At 38.7% G+C, this 13,775-nt stretch overlaps 1 protein-coding gene across 2 annotated transcripts in view; it reads right to left on the minus strand.

The window, feature by feature from the left end:
* Window positions 1-13,775, minus strand: part of SLC12A1 (solute carrier family 12 member 1) — an 85,940-nt gene that overhangs the window by 50,631 nt on the left and 21,534 nt on the right. For both annotated transcript variants that reach the window (XM_006085997.3, XM_006085998.3), the window contains exons 7-10: window positions 13,399-13,509; window positions 11,407-11,518; window positions 9,506-9,633; window positions 3,229-3,313 (exon numbers count right to left, since the gene is read on the minus strand). In XM_006085997.3, coding sequence (XP_006086059.1) covers window positions 3,229-3,313; window positions 9,506-9,633; window positions 11,407-11,518; window positions 13,399-13,509 — 436 coding nt within the window. The remainder of the gene's footprint in view (window positions 1-3,228; window positions 3,314-9,505; window positions 9,634-11,406; window positions 11,519-13,398; window positions 13,510-13,775) is intronic.

Here is a 13,775-nt window from a genome sequence, read left to right on the forward strand (position 1 = left end):
CGTCCGTTGGCTGAGGAGCCGCCGCCTAAATGATCTGCGTGGCTACTTCATAACTGTAATTTTGCTACTGTTATGAATCGTAATGTAAATATCTGATATGCAGGATATATTTTCATTGTTACAAATTGAACATAATTAAAGCATAGTGATTAATCACAAAAATAATATGTAATTATATATGTGTTTTCCGATGGTCTTAGGCGACCCCTGTGAAAGGGTGGTTCGACCTCCAAATGGGTCCGACCCACAGGTTGAGAACCGCTGCCTTAGGGGTTTCTTATGAAAACATACTTAGTTTGCTTTGAATCTGAGCAGGTGCATTGACTATCCCGTCTTCATTGCCAAGGCTTCCTGGGACATGGTACCTGAGGATTCCCATCCTCTGAAGCCTGGGGGCACCCCCTGTGTCTCACAGGCTGCCACTTCCACCGCCTTGGGTGGTTTCAGTCCTAGCTCTCACTTGTCTCTGTAAGACCATTGTGGGTTGGAATACCTCACTTTCCGATCCCTTAAAATGCAAAAACAGTGCCTTGCACATAATACATACTCAATTCAGATTTCTGGCTTAGTGCTACTGATTCGGTGTTTTTCAAATAAGATTTATTGTCTTGTTTGTGAGAGAACCAAGGAATGGCATTATTGAATTCCAGTAATTAAGAGAACCAAGTCCTCGCTTTCAACTAATGATATTCCTTGCATACTATTTTAAATAGTTACAATTATACTTAACTAGAGGCCCAGTGCACAACATTCATGTACTGGGGGAGAGAGGGGTCCCTCAGCCTCACCTGTGCAGCAGACATCCCCTGAGGGGTCCTTAGTGCTGCCTCAGAGGCAGGAGAGGCTCCCACCACTGCAGCTGCACTTGCCAGTCTTGCCAGTCATGAGCCTGGCTTCTGGCTGAGTGGTGCTCCCCCTGTGGGAGTGCACTGACCACCAAGGGGCAGCTCCTGTGTTGAGCGTCTGCTCCCTGTTGGTCAGTGCGAGTCATAGCGACCGGTAGTTCCACCGTTTGGTTGATTTGCATATTAGCCTTTTATTATATAGGATATACAATTTTAATGATTTAAATAATAAAATATTTGGGGATAAAATATTAAGATTTCTTAATTAATATAGTGGTCAAATAATATTCTATCAAATACCTCAGTTTATTCCATTTTTTCACACATTTAGGTGTTCTTATTATTTTCTATTATAAATATTCTACGAACATCTTTATGCATATATATTTTTTGTATCTTAACATATTTCTCTAGGATAGATTCTCAGAATTGGAGTTATAAACTTTTTAAAGATCCTTAATATATATATTTTAATCACCAATATTCCCTAGAAATTTTTCTAACTGTAATCTGACATTATGTATTTAATAAGGTTATTGAAATATGTGAACATAGGTGTGAAACATATACAAACTTTTCTGAACTACCTGAAGGATAAATACTGATGCCGACCAAAAAAACTGTTCTTTTTGCTTTTCAAACTCCAGCCAGGGAGAGTTCTCACTCCTTGCGAATAACGGTAAGAGAGGTCCCGTGGTAGGTAGGATCTCATGGGAACCCTCGGGCACATTCTAGTCTTTAAACCCAGGAAAGACTTAAGAATCATAGAATCTGCAAGTTGGAAGAACCACTTAAAATAAGTGCAGAGATTTTTTTAATATAGTGGTCTGCAGCTCGGCGTAAACACTTGAAGTTATGGGTGCTGGTTATCAAGAATGATCCATCCCAGGTTTTGCTTCTTTGCATTGTTTATTTATGTTGAACTGACTTTTCTAAATCATGTATTTTGACTTCTGCATAATAGAGCTCCCCAAATTCCCATGCAGTCAAGCCATGAACCATTATTTACACTAATGACAAGCCATGGACCCATGACTATCCTTCTCTTATCCTGGGAAAAGTATAGAAACACAGATTTTTCCATCCATCAGGAGCAAAAACTAAAAGAATCTTTGAAATCAGGTCTATAACTTTATGTGTTCCTTTATTTTTACTTTGTGTGAGAGAGAAAACCATTTGGGAAATTTAACTTTGAGTGATTTCAATGATATTTAAAAATATGTTGATTTACTAAAGCATTGGAATAAAATCTCTTTGCATGTAACTAAGCTTTGAAATGCCACAATAATACTGTTAACAACATTATCCAATTTCCTCAAATAAGAAGCAGTGAGAGAAACAAGCAACTAAGTGAATTATTTTGCTTTTTTCTTTAGAACCCAAACTCAAGATATATGTATTTCCCAATTTGCTCCATAGTAAACAGAGGGTGACCGAGATGTGCCTTTTGGTAAAATTGTCGTCCAGATTCCCATAATGATCCAGCCTGGAGCTGTATTCCCTAGTGAGCAAAGAAAATTGCTTTCTTCTCTGAATGTTCTACATTCCTTCCTCTCTAATAATGACATACAAGTGAGGTGACCCCAACCAGGAGGAGGTGTGGCTGCAGGCAGCAGGTAGAACAAGAGTCAGCTTAGGAATAGTAGGTAAATCCACATATTTTCTGCTCATTGGGTAATGTAGGGACTGGCTGCCCACACTGCTGGCAGCTGGGTCTTGTTCTGATTTCCTGCTGATCAGTGGCAGTGACATTTCCATAGTAAGGACATCAATGCAAGGAGGGGACACAGTCATCAGTTCTATATCTTTCATAATTTCCTAAGGCTTTTATTGTTTGTTTTGTTTTGTATCTGGCTTCTCTTTTCTTTCACTGTTCCCCACCTGCCTTAGGGCAAGGGAGGTGGGTGCTGGCAGGGATGGCTTCCTTGGCAGTAGGAATCTTATGATCTCTAGATTCTAGAGTAATGAAATGGGACCCTTTGTGTTCAATTAAATTGACCAATTTGTTTACTTCTTACTCTATCCCTGACCCAGAGACACCTGGGCTACAGTTTCATTGCATTCAAACCTCGCAGCGGTTCTCAACCTGTGGGTCGCGAACAATGAAAATACATCCTGCATATCAGATATTTACATTACGATTCATAACAGTAGCAAAATTAGTTATGAAGTAGCAACGAAAATAATTTTATGGTTGGGGGTCACCACAACATGAGGAACTGTATTAAAGGGTCGCGGCATTAGGAAGGTTGAGAACCACTGCGAGTATCTAAGAAGCGAATTAAAATAGTTGCCTTTTTGAAAATATGCTACTTATGTTCTATTGAAAATACACTGAACATGAAAATCCATCAGGTACCATCATCAGAGACCTACAACTTACCTACACAAATAGCAACTCCTATGTAGGCGACGGTGGTGATGAAAATGGCCAGCATGGTTCCTCTAGGGATGGCATCTTGGGGATCCTTTAAAAAATAGTGGCGGTACAAGGAGACAGGTGGGATAAGAAATAGAGATCAGTTGGAGTTATTTCTGTATTTTCCATTTTTTAGCTGAGGCAAGTTCTCAAGAAAAGATCAAGCTAATAGCAAAATGGTGAGCTCAAGTTCTTTTGGGATAAAGATAATGTTCTGAGAGTGAATGAAGAAATCTGCAGAATTCTGCGCTGAACAGAAGAGATCTCTAACTGTCCAGGAGGGAGCTATTATAGAAAAGTATACCAGTTAGTTCACTCACTAATGCCTCTCTCTCTCCTTATCTCCTGTGAATTCCATGCAAATTCATTAAACCTGAAATTATTAGGAGAAATATCCAACCATACCCGACAATATCGCTCTGTGTGTTTGTTTTGTACTAAGCTTAAGCTCGCCTTAAAAAAAAATCACTTTTGACTGAGCACAAAGGTTGATCTGCTAAATTCTCCAATCCCTCAAATTTCCCCTTTGGAATCTAGCTCAGGAATGACTGCAATGGGACATATTTAATTTCCGGAAGCAGGCATGAATAAAGAGGCAAATTTAAGCTTATACCAGAAATGGGCTTTTCTCTTGCTTATAAGTGTATAAAAATTCACTGAGCTAAACTCACATCATATATAATATACCATTTTATATCCTATTTGCAGGGCTAACTCATATCATAATCAATTCCAAGCAGCATAACTTCTAAATAATTGAATTCAACTTAACGGGGATTATTAAATAGAGATTCTAATGTAGTTATTGATTGTACAGGACAGTGCCTGGCATACAGTAGGAGTCAATAAATATTGAATTGAGGGAAGCATAGTCTCAGTAGGCATTTATTCCCCCACCAGAGGACATGAGACTCATCAATACAAATAAGAAATCAATGCAGTTAAAGTAAAAGTGTTTTTTTTTTTGTTTCTTTGTTTTTTAGCTTAAATCTGCTGATCAAAACCATCAGAAAAGTAAACTCATGGTGACTATAGACTCAACCTGACAGCTGCATAATCAAACCAGTCTATCCCCAAATAGGAGGAAGCCATCCCCATGGAGTCACTCTGTGGTCATTAATTCCTTCCCACTCTTTCAGAATACCTCCACACATGGTTTGTCCAATTCAATGATATTCAACAGCACACATGCACTAATTACTAAAATTCTGTGGCACATCACAAAATACATTTTTTGCCAGTCTGCTAAAGAAAAAAAACAGATATAATTTTGATTCATTCATACTGGACAGCTATTGTTGTGTTGGCTGTTGGCATTTTTTTATTTGACAATCTAAGGGGAGAGAGGTCAGTGCCCCTGACAAAAGGGTCAGGTATTGCATGTTTTACATTTTTCTGGGGCACACTGGTTGAAAATTGCTGGTCCAATAAATATATGTGCAGCCTCTTCCTTCAAAGCTATTGTCTCCTAAAGTGAATATGGCAGTGTGTGCAATTGAGCAGCACGTGGAAGGAAGAAGACAATCATGGCTGAAGTGCGCCCCACCCAATCTCCTAATTCATGTTATATTTCAAAATTTATTTTATTGATTAAGGATTTCTTGGGATCTGAGTGAAATGTGAAGAACTGATTTAAATGGGAAGAGATAAAATATATGGAAGTATAAGAGGTGTGAAGATGGAAGGCAGTCTTGTACCTAAAACGCAGATTTACTTAGAACTACCTGCTACAAGCTCTAAAATTACTTATTTAGAATTTACATGAGGGTCAAACTGACCTGATATAAATCAGAATGCCAATATCTTAATGTATAATCATATGTTCACGTTGTTTGGCCTATAGCTGCATTTCCCCCACAGGGCTCAGGACTTTGACAAATGCTTAGTTTTCATTCTCATTGTTAGTTTCCATCCCCCCAGCAATAAACCTAAATCTAACTTTCCTTCACCTTTTTTCATTTTATATATATATATATATATATATATATATATATATATATATATGCAGTGATCAGAATGGCAGAACGACCAGAATGACCGTAATGATTGGTGACTATGAAGTGCACTGAAGCAGCCAACTGGCCTGATCCAGGCCCTGATTGCCCCCCTCCTGTTCCCCCCCACCTGACCTGGCCCCCAATTGGCCCCCAATGTCCCCGATCAGGGGCGGGGCTGGCTGGCCAACTGCCCATGCCCTCCCGCTGCCAGCCGGGCCCGATGGGCCCCCATCAGCCAAAATTCACGCAAGATTCGCAATTGAATTCAATTGCAAATCTTGCGTGAATTTTCAAGTATATATATATTTTGGATTTCTGCTTTTGGAATATGTCAACCATATCCTAATCTTGCATCTCTGAAAATGCATTTTAACTGTCTTGATTAGACTTGGTTATCTCCAAGATCTTCTTCCAGGCACATATTTACAGGTTATCAATGAGTATTTTAACAAATAGAAGGTTCAGGAAGGAACTTTGTGCCAACTCTCATTGACTGCCATCTTCAGAAAAATGCTGGGTTGTGAGCAGAGGTAGCATCTTACATATTCTTATAGTGTGTGAAAAATAAATGTTTACTAAGTTGAATGGAGTCCATGATGTTTTCATTATTTTAAATTTCACTCAGAGAGAAATATGTACTGATGATTCCTTGCCACTTCCCAATATGCTGTCACCTCTCAGTCCCTATCATGCTTGACCACTCTGGCTTTTGGTCATGTAAGGATAAGAGAAATATTACTTCTCAGAGCATTATTCTCCCTAAGCTTTCAGGACCCCACTCTGTCTTGGGTTCTCCTATGTCTTAGGCAGCTTTTTCTCTTTCTTCTTCAAGGACTCCTTCTCCACCGTCAATACTCTGAATGTTGTTTCCCTGGGTGCTGCCTTGTTTTCTCCTCTCCTCCCTTTTGCACAGACCAGGGTGAACTCATGCATGCCGCGGCTTCCAGTCTTGCTCTAGCTCCTTTCTCGAGCTCCAGACTCAAAAAATGAAAAGAATGTTTTATTTTACAGTAAAAAAACGAACATTATACATCACAGCCAAGTATACACATACAAAATTTTCCTCAAGCAATTCTTTACTGCAAATGTTATTTTCTGATTATTTTCACATCAGTGCTGTAATAGAATAAAATACAATAGATACATACCCAGAAATCTCCATTCTGATATCCTTCTGCCTTTTCAACCTCAATGGCCAAATATGAGCTTCTTTTTTTTCTCATCTATTACACCATGCAATCAATTCAGTAGGTTGCACCAGCATGAAATGAATACGCTATTGTATTTTATTCTATTACAGCACTGATGTGAAAATAATCAGAAGACAGCATTTGCAGTAAAGAATTGTTTGAGGAAAATTTGGTATGTGTACACTTGGCTGTGATGTATGTTTGTTTTTTTACTGCAAAATATAGTAAAATAAAATATCTTTTTCATTTCCTCTTCTAACTCTAATAAAAGCTGACCCTTTTGATCCATATTCCCTGCCATAGCCTTAATTCAAGGCCATGTCATCTGTTGCCCAGACGTCTGATATCTTCTAATTGATCTTTTTCCTCCAGTCTCCCTACTATCAGTCCCCTTCCCTCCCCCCTCCCACCTCCAGCACACTATCCATCCTTCACAATCTGATAGCAGGCTCTCTCTAAAACATATATCTAATCTTGATCTAACTTTCTTAGTGTCTCTAGCTAGTTTTGGGATAATATCCAAACTCCATTGTCTGTAGTTTAAAGGACTTCTGAGTTCTATTTACTAGTATAAATGAGGGTATGTGCTGAAAGTTAAGCTTAATTGTAAAATCACCAAAGTATTTTTAAAAGGAAAGGAAAAAAAACCCTTTTTATAGCAATACTATTACCACTTGTGACCTAAAAGTCATGAGATTTCCTCTTCATTTCCTTCACATGCAAAATCAAAATTAGTGATTTCTCAGAACAGATTGATAGATAAGTAAAAATCTTTACTAATATAGCATGCCTAACTTAAGTTAGCATTTACCTCAAAAGAAAGAAATTGTAAGTTTTGCCTTTTTAGATAGTGATACTTTTTAGTTCTTTGCTTAATCCCAGAGTGCCCAGGACACAGAGAAGGCCCTTTATAAATATTTATAAATATATTGATGCAAATATTTTCCTTGGGTGCCCTGTTCTGCAGGTAAACTAATTCCCATCAGTAGCATCTATCTCTGTGCCTTCTTGCATTCCATTCCTTCTGTTTGATTGTCCATCTCTTCTTTGTTCTATTAATGAAGTCCTTGAAATCTGGATTGAATGTCCTTCCTCTGAAAGCCTTCCCTCACTTCTTTAGGGACAGCACCTACTGTTTCTCCTTCACCTTGCATATGATCTGTTTTTGCTTCTTAGGACTCAATTAGAGTAAGTATGTCTCCCCCTGAGACAATGAGCTCCTGGAGGGAAGGGCTGAGGTCTCTGCTTCCCTGGTGCCTGGTGCCTGGTGTAAGTAGGCTCAGTACGTGTTGGCTGAGCTGAACTGACTACTAAGCATCTAATACAAAACTTGTCTTTAAGGAGTCTGAGAAAAGCACAGGATTCTTTCATTCAAATGTGTACTTACACTTTATAGAAGCTTAAATCAGTGGCATCTGATACTTTTCCCAATCTGCGAAACTGGAAGCTCAACATCCACAGCTAAGTTTCATGAAGCAGTGTATTTACCACTTGAATAATTTTGAACAACTTTATGTTTCTGAGCCTCAGCCTCATCTTTTTTTATGCCATATTTCTGCTCAAAAATTTACTGTGGCACTGTGGTCCTTAATATAACAAATCCCAAAACCTTTATTCATTCACTCAATAAATATTTATGGAAGCTTTGCTCTGAGGTTACAGCAATGAGCAAAACCAAAGGCAAAGACCCCGCTTTCATGGAGTTATATTCTAGGGCAAGCACTTCTCACTTGGTCTCTCCAACAGCTTCTCCTTACCTTACAAGGTTCTCCAGCATCATGAGAGCTTCTCCAGTTCAGATGTGAGAGATCCTTACTGGTCCTAGTTTTCCCCTTGCCTGACTGTTCTTTTGTTTCTCTGCCTGTAGTACATTTTCTCACCAATAGTCAATACTCAGCCTTTGCTTTCAGTTCACACTCAAGAGTTACTGAAGAAATAATCCTTAACTTAATAATTATTTGTTCATTATTTTATCTTCCAATCCATTTGGCAGTGCCTACAGTTTTCATTTATACATATCTCTTGATGGCTCTTGCAAATATTTCTTGTTTTCCAAAGTAGGTTATATATTTCTTGAGGTAAAATCTGTATCTTCTACTTTATGTCTGTGTGTGGTAGATACTGTTTATTGCCTCCTAATATTATTTCTCACCTTCTTCCTTTTACCCTAGAACCCCCTAAAATGTTACCTGGACACATCGCTGCCCAGCTAGAGACTGCATTTGCCAGCCTTCTTTCCAACTAGGAAAGGCCTCAGACTAAATACTGGCCAATGGAAGGTCAGAAGAAGCGATACATTAAAAGTCCAGGAATTGCTTGTTCTCTGCTTCCTATTCCTCTTCCGATGGACTGGAATGTGATCTTGCAAATGACCAGTAATTTTTGACCTTGCAGATGATGGCAATCCCCAAAGGAATGGTAAAACAGGGAGGTCGTTTGGGTTCCTCTGCTACTTTTGGGAGATCTTTCTTACTCCACTGGGTGGCTATGAGTTCAAATTTTTATTCACTAAAAAAACTTCTATGTTGTTTAGGTCAAAATTGTTAATGTTTTATACAACATTCAAACCATATCCTAACAAATACAATACTCCTTACAGTAGTTAACATAGAAAAATATGAGTGAATGTTGGATAAATACCAATTACACAAGTGTATGTATCCCTGAATTTAACATCAGCATTCAGCAATAAGGTAATTTGTCTTTGTTTCTTGTTTGTTTTTCTTAAATGTTCCATGTTCTTACACATTGTGTGTTTAAAAGAGGAAGTAGTGGTTCTGATATTTTTTTCACTGAACTGTATTTATTTGGTTGGAAATGTGACACATGCTCTACTCTGCCTTTTGATATCACTGAATAAGACTTTGGAAGGACTACCAGAAATAGGATAGTTTGGCACTTAAAGATAATTGAGTAATCAGGAAACCTTACAGAAATGTTATGGTTTGAAAGCTGTAGAGAAACATGGTCACTATCAATCTCTGTAGCTCTTTGTGCTGCCCACCAACTGCACCACCACCTCCCGGGACTACAATAACATAGAAAACAACATACCTCCAAGTCTCCTGAGATATTGGCACCTGCAAGAATCCCAGTGGCTGCTGGGAAAAAAATGGCAAAGACAGAGAAGAAACCTTCTCCTTTTGTGAAGCTTGGCCCAAAGTTTTCTGCAAATATTGATGCTGCAACACAAATAACGAGAAAATTGTTATTAGACATTCTTCACAGAGTAGGAGATAAAGTTACCTTTGACTTCTATAGCCCTAAATGCAAATGAGTTCCTATAATCTAAATGAAATGAACTGAAAGATGTTGGTGTGCTCCTGATGAACGTCATGGTATATTTGTCAAAGGTCACATACATATCACAAGGTTTTAGATCTCTAGAACAGAGAGCTCTGCAATTTTTTAAAATATTTTTTAAATTCTTTATTGATCAAGGTATTACATGTGTGTCCTTATCCCCCCATTGCCCCCCCAAACCCCCCCTGTGCCCTCACCCTCCTAGTGTCTGTGTCCATTGGTTATGCTTATATGCATGCATACAAGTCCCTTGGTTGATCTCTCCCCCTTCCCCGCCACTCTCCCCTGCCTTCCCTCTGAGGTTTGACAGTCTGATCGATGTTTCTCTGTCTCTGGATCTGTTTCTGTTCATCAGTTTATGTTGTTCATTATATTCCACAAATGACTGAGATCATGTGATATTTATCTTTCTCTGACTGACTTATTTTGCTTAGAAGATTGAAAAATGAGGAAATGGAGAATTCTCTCATGGTCATACTCACAAACATACCACACACATACACTCTTCTACACATATACAACTAATTCTCACATGCATAAATACCTTCATCAACACACTGCTTTTCTATGCCTTTTTTAAAAACTGCAGAACCTTGTGGGTGGGGCTACCTTACAATTTTGCTGTTAATATTCTCACCTACTCACCCCTTGCTGAGATTGAATTTTAAATCCTTATACCAAATTAGTATCTATGGGAGAACACTATTGCCCCAGGTTGTCACCAATGAAAAGGAAATAATCTAGAAGAAAAGGAAAGGGAAGCAAAAAAAAGAATGAAAAAATGTGAACAAAAGAATCTGGAATAATGCAAACATAAGGAAAGAAAATTTATAGCATCAGAAAAAATATAGCAGGAGGTGGAAGGAGGGAGAAGAATAACAAGGATAACAAGGAAAAGGATGTTAACATACAAAGCAAACAAGACAATCCTTATAAAGAAAAAGAATCAGAAAGAAAGAGATGAGATCATATAAAAAGGAAATGAATACTGACAACTGAGCAAATGAAGGGAAATCTTTGTAAAATCTCAGCAGTGGATCCATGACTAAGCTAGAGTGGGAAGCTAGGAAAGAGTGGATCTGTGGGGTAGAAGAGGAGAGAGAAGTCAAATTCCATGCTCAGTGGCACTATCTCAGGATGCTACAGGAAGTAACTCCTACAGTCTTTTATGCTTGAAAATTCAACAGTGATACTAGGCAATGCTATTAAAAAGCAAGGTGCAAAAAAGTCTAGCAGTGAAAAAAAATGATTGTTTTTTCCTTTAATGCTCTCAGTGAACCAATGGTCTGAGCTTTCTCCTCCTCCTTTGCATGCACACTCTGCTTCTACTCTTTTGACAGCAACAAGCTGTCTAGCACTTGGAGGTTTTCAAGACACTTTTACATCCTCTATCTTACTTGCTTTTTAAAGATCCCCTCAGGAAGTTGTTATTATCAGCTTATCAGGAAAATCTGAGACCCAAGCATGTTAGGTGAGCCTTCCAGCTGGTAAGCAGCAGGGTTGAGACTCATGCTGGCTCTCCTGAATCCAACCTCTGGCTCTTCCCTGGATCACACGGGGATTCCAAGGCTGGAGTGGCGGTTACAGGGATGCTGATGGAGGTGAGCAACAGAGAGCTATTTATTGCAAAGCAACTCATTTGTCAACTGTACCTTGGTAGTTAAAGAAACCTCTGGACTTCTTCTCATTGTTGGATGGGATGACTGTTCCAATGAAGAAGTTTGCAATAGCAATAAGAAGAATGATCAGAAGGATCACTTGAGCCTGGAATGGCAAAGTAAAAGGAGGCCAAGTTAGATTTATTTAACAATTTTGTGCAAAACCATGGAAGTTATGTTCCCCTGATGAAAGACTCTATTTCATTATTGCAGTTGAGACTCTACTGCCCAAAGTAGGTAACAAGTAGATCCTAATGGAATGACTTCTTAATAAGCCTTATGTGACCTGAGTATACATATTACATTTTCAATGGGAGTATGTGCTTGGACACTTGAAAGTGACATTACAAGAACATTCTAAGTACTAGGTAGGTAACTCACTGCAGTGTCCTCAGGAATATAAGTGAAACCCAAATTTTTAACATTAATAGAGCTTGTTTCCTTTTTAGGCAGAACTCCATGATTCCTCCCATCCCCAGTGCTAACTGCAGAAGTACAAGAACACAGAATGACTCATAGAATTCCCTGGACACTTAGTGTATTTGATGTTGGTCTGCCAATGTGTTCCCAGCACAAGCAGCCTGCAAGGTTGACCAGCCAAATTGTCTATTTTTAGTTTCCCATACATTTCAGGGTGTTTATTGACTTGGCATTTCCACATGCTGTTCCCTCTGCTAAGAAGGCACTTCTCTTTGCAGAACTATTTCCTTCTTCTTATCCTTTCAGTCCTACTTACCTCCTCAGACAGGCCTTTCTTGACCACTGGATCTAAATCAATAATAGTTAACATTCACCAAGGGTTTATAATATAACAACTGCAAATTTAACTTTATCAGTATTCTTTTAGAAGTAGGTAGTATTATCAGCATTTAAAGATAAAAAAATGAGTCATAAAGATAAATTAAACAACTTACTAAGGATCATATGGTTATAAACTAGATTTGAATCTAGGCATTCTAACAGCAGAACTTTTAACTTCTACCCTCTATTGTCATGAAACTATATTGCCGCCCTCAGGGAATAAAGCCATTGAAAGTAGATTTCCCATTATTTTCTATCTCAGTGCCCTGCTTATTGCCTCCATAGTACTTTGACAATTTACCATGTTATTGTTATCTCGTTGATTATTACTCAGATCCTCATAGACCATGTATTCAACTAGGGTAGGAATTGTGCCTGTTTTATTCAGAGCTGAATATCCAGTGCCTAGCAGAATGCCCAGGACAAGTACTTAATCAATTTTTGTTTAATGTGTGAATGATTAATCCATAAATAAGTGCCATGTAGAAATGTTTCCTATTGCTTTCTATAGATGGAAGGCTTTGGCCATCTTTTCCTAGCCGGTGAGCACCAGTAGTCTCGTTACTGCATCTCCAGGTATATAAGTTCAGTTTCAATTAGACCAGTCACTGTATAGTTACAAAGCAATCAGAAAACATGCTCCCCATCATTTAGAAGTTTACTAACTGTTTTACTACTCTTTAAATCCAGATATTCTCTAGTTCCAAGGCCTGTGATGCCCTCTAATTTGCTACTGAAGTACTAGATTTCAGAGAATGATAGTTTCTGCTTCTATTACCTTCTCCCAACACATTTACCATTTCTTTTGAGTTTCAGCACCCACAGCCACCTTGAAAGGGGCTACCAGGGGTGTGATGGAGAAACACAGGCTGCCAGCATGTACAGATGCTATGATCATAAGGGGATCTGGGCATGAAGACGGCACCAACCGTGGTGGTTGTGTCACTGTGATGATACATAAACAAAGACAAAGCACTGATCTGATCATGTCACACGTGAGCTGTGAGTCATGACCACCTGGATGTCATGCTTTGAGGGCTTGGTGTTCCACCCTAGCGCTAACCTGCAACTTTTCCATAGCAAGTAATAATAGCAATTCTTTTTAAATATGGGCCTCCTTCTGTCCCTGCAACTTGTTCCAGGCCTGACCATCGGTTGTTGATAACCTCATTTTGTGAAATTCACCTTTGCTTCCCATTCCATTCCAGCTACTGAAATTCCTAAAAGAATCACCACTGTGATTGAGCCTATGATCCGGATATCATTGGTTGGATCCACCATCATTGAATCACTCTCCTGGGGGGGAAAATCACAAAAATGGTTAGAGATAGAGCTTTTATTTTTTCCCCCTTGTGTATTTATTGTATCATTTAACAGTAAGATGAGATACTTTACACTACTGTCTGAGGCCATACAGGATGATGGAAAAATGAAGTGCTCATGAATTTGAGAAGATAAAGAACCTAACATTACTCTTTTCTAGGATAACAGGACTTTGATAGCCAAAGTTAGGAGTTGGACATTTTAGAGATTCATTCTAATTACAGCTTTAGAAGCTATTA

Source organism: Myotis lucifugus, unplaced genomic scaffold, assembly GCF_000147115.1.
Source record: "Myotis lucifugus unplaced genomic scaffold, Myoluc2.0 scaffold_23, whole genome shotgun sequence".
NCBI classification, from domain to species: domain Eukaryota; kingdom Metazoa; phylum Chordata; class Mammalia; order Chiroptera; family Vespertilionidae; genus Myotis; species Myotis lucifugus.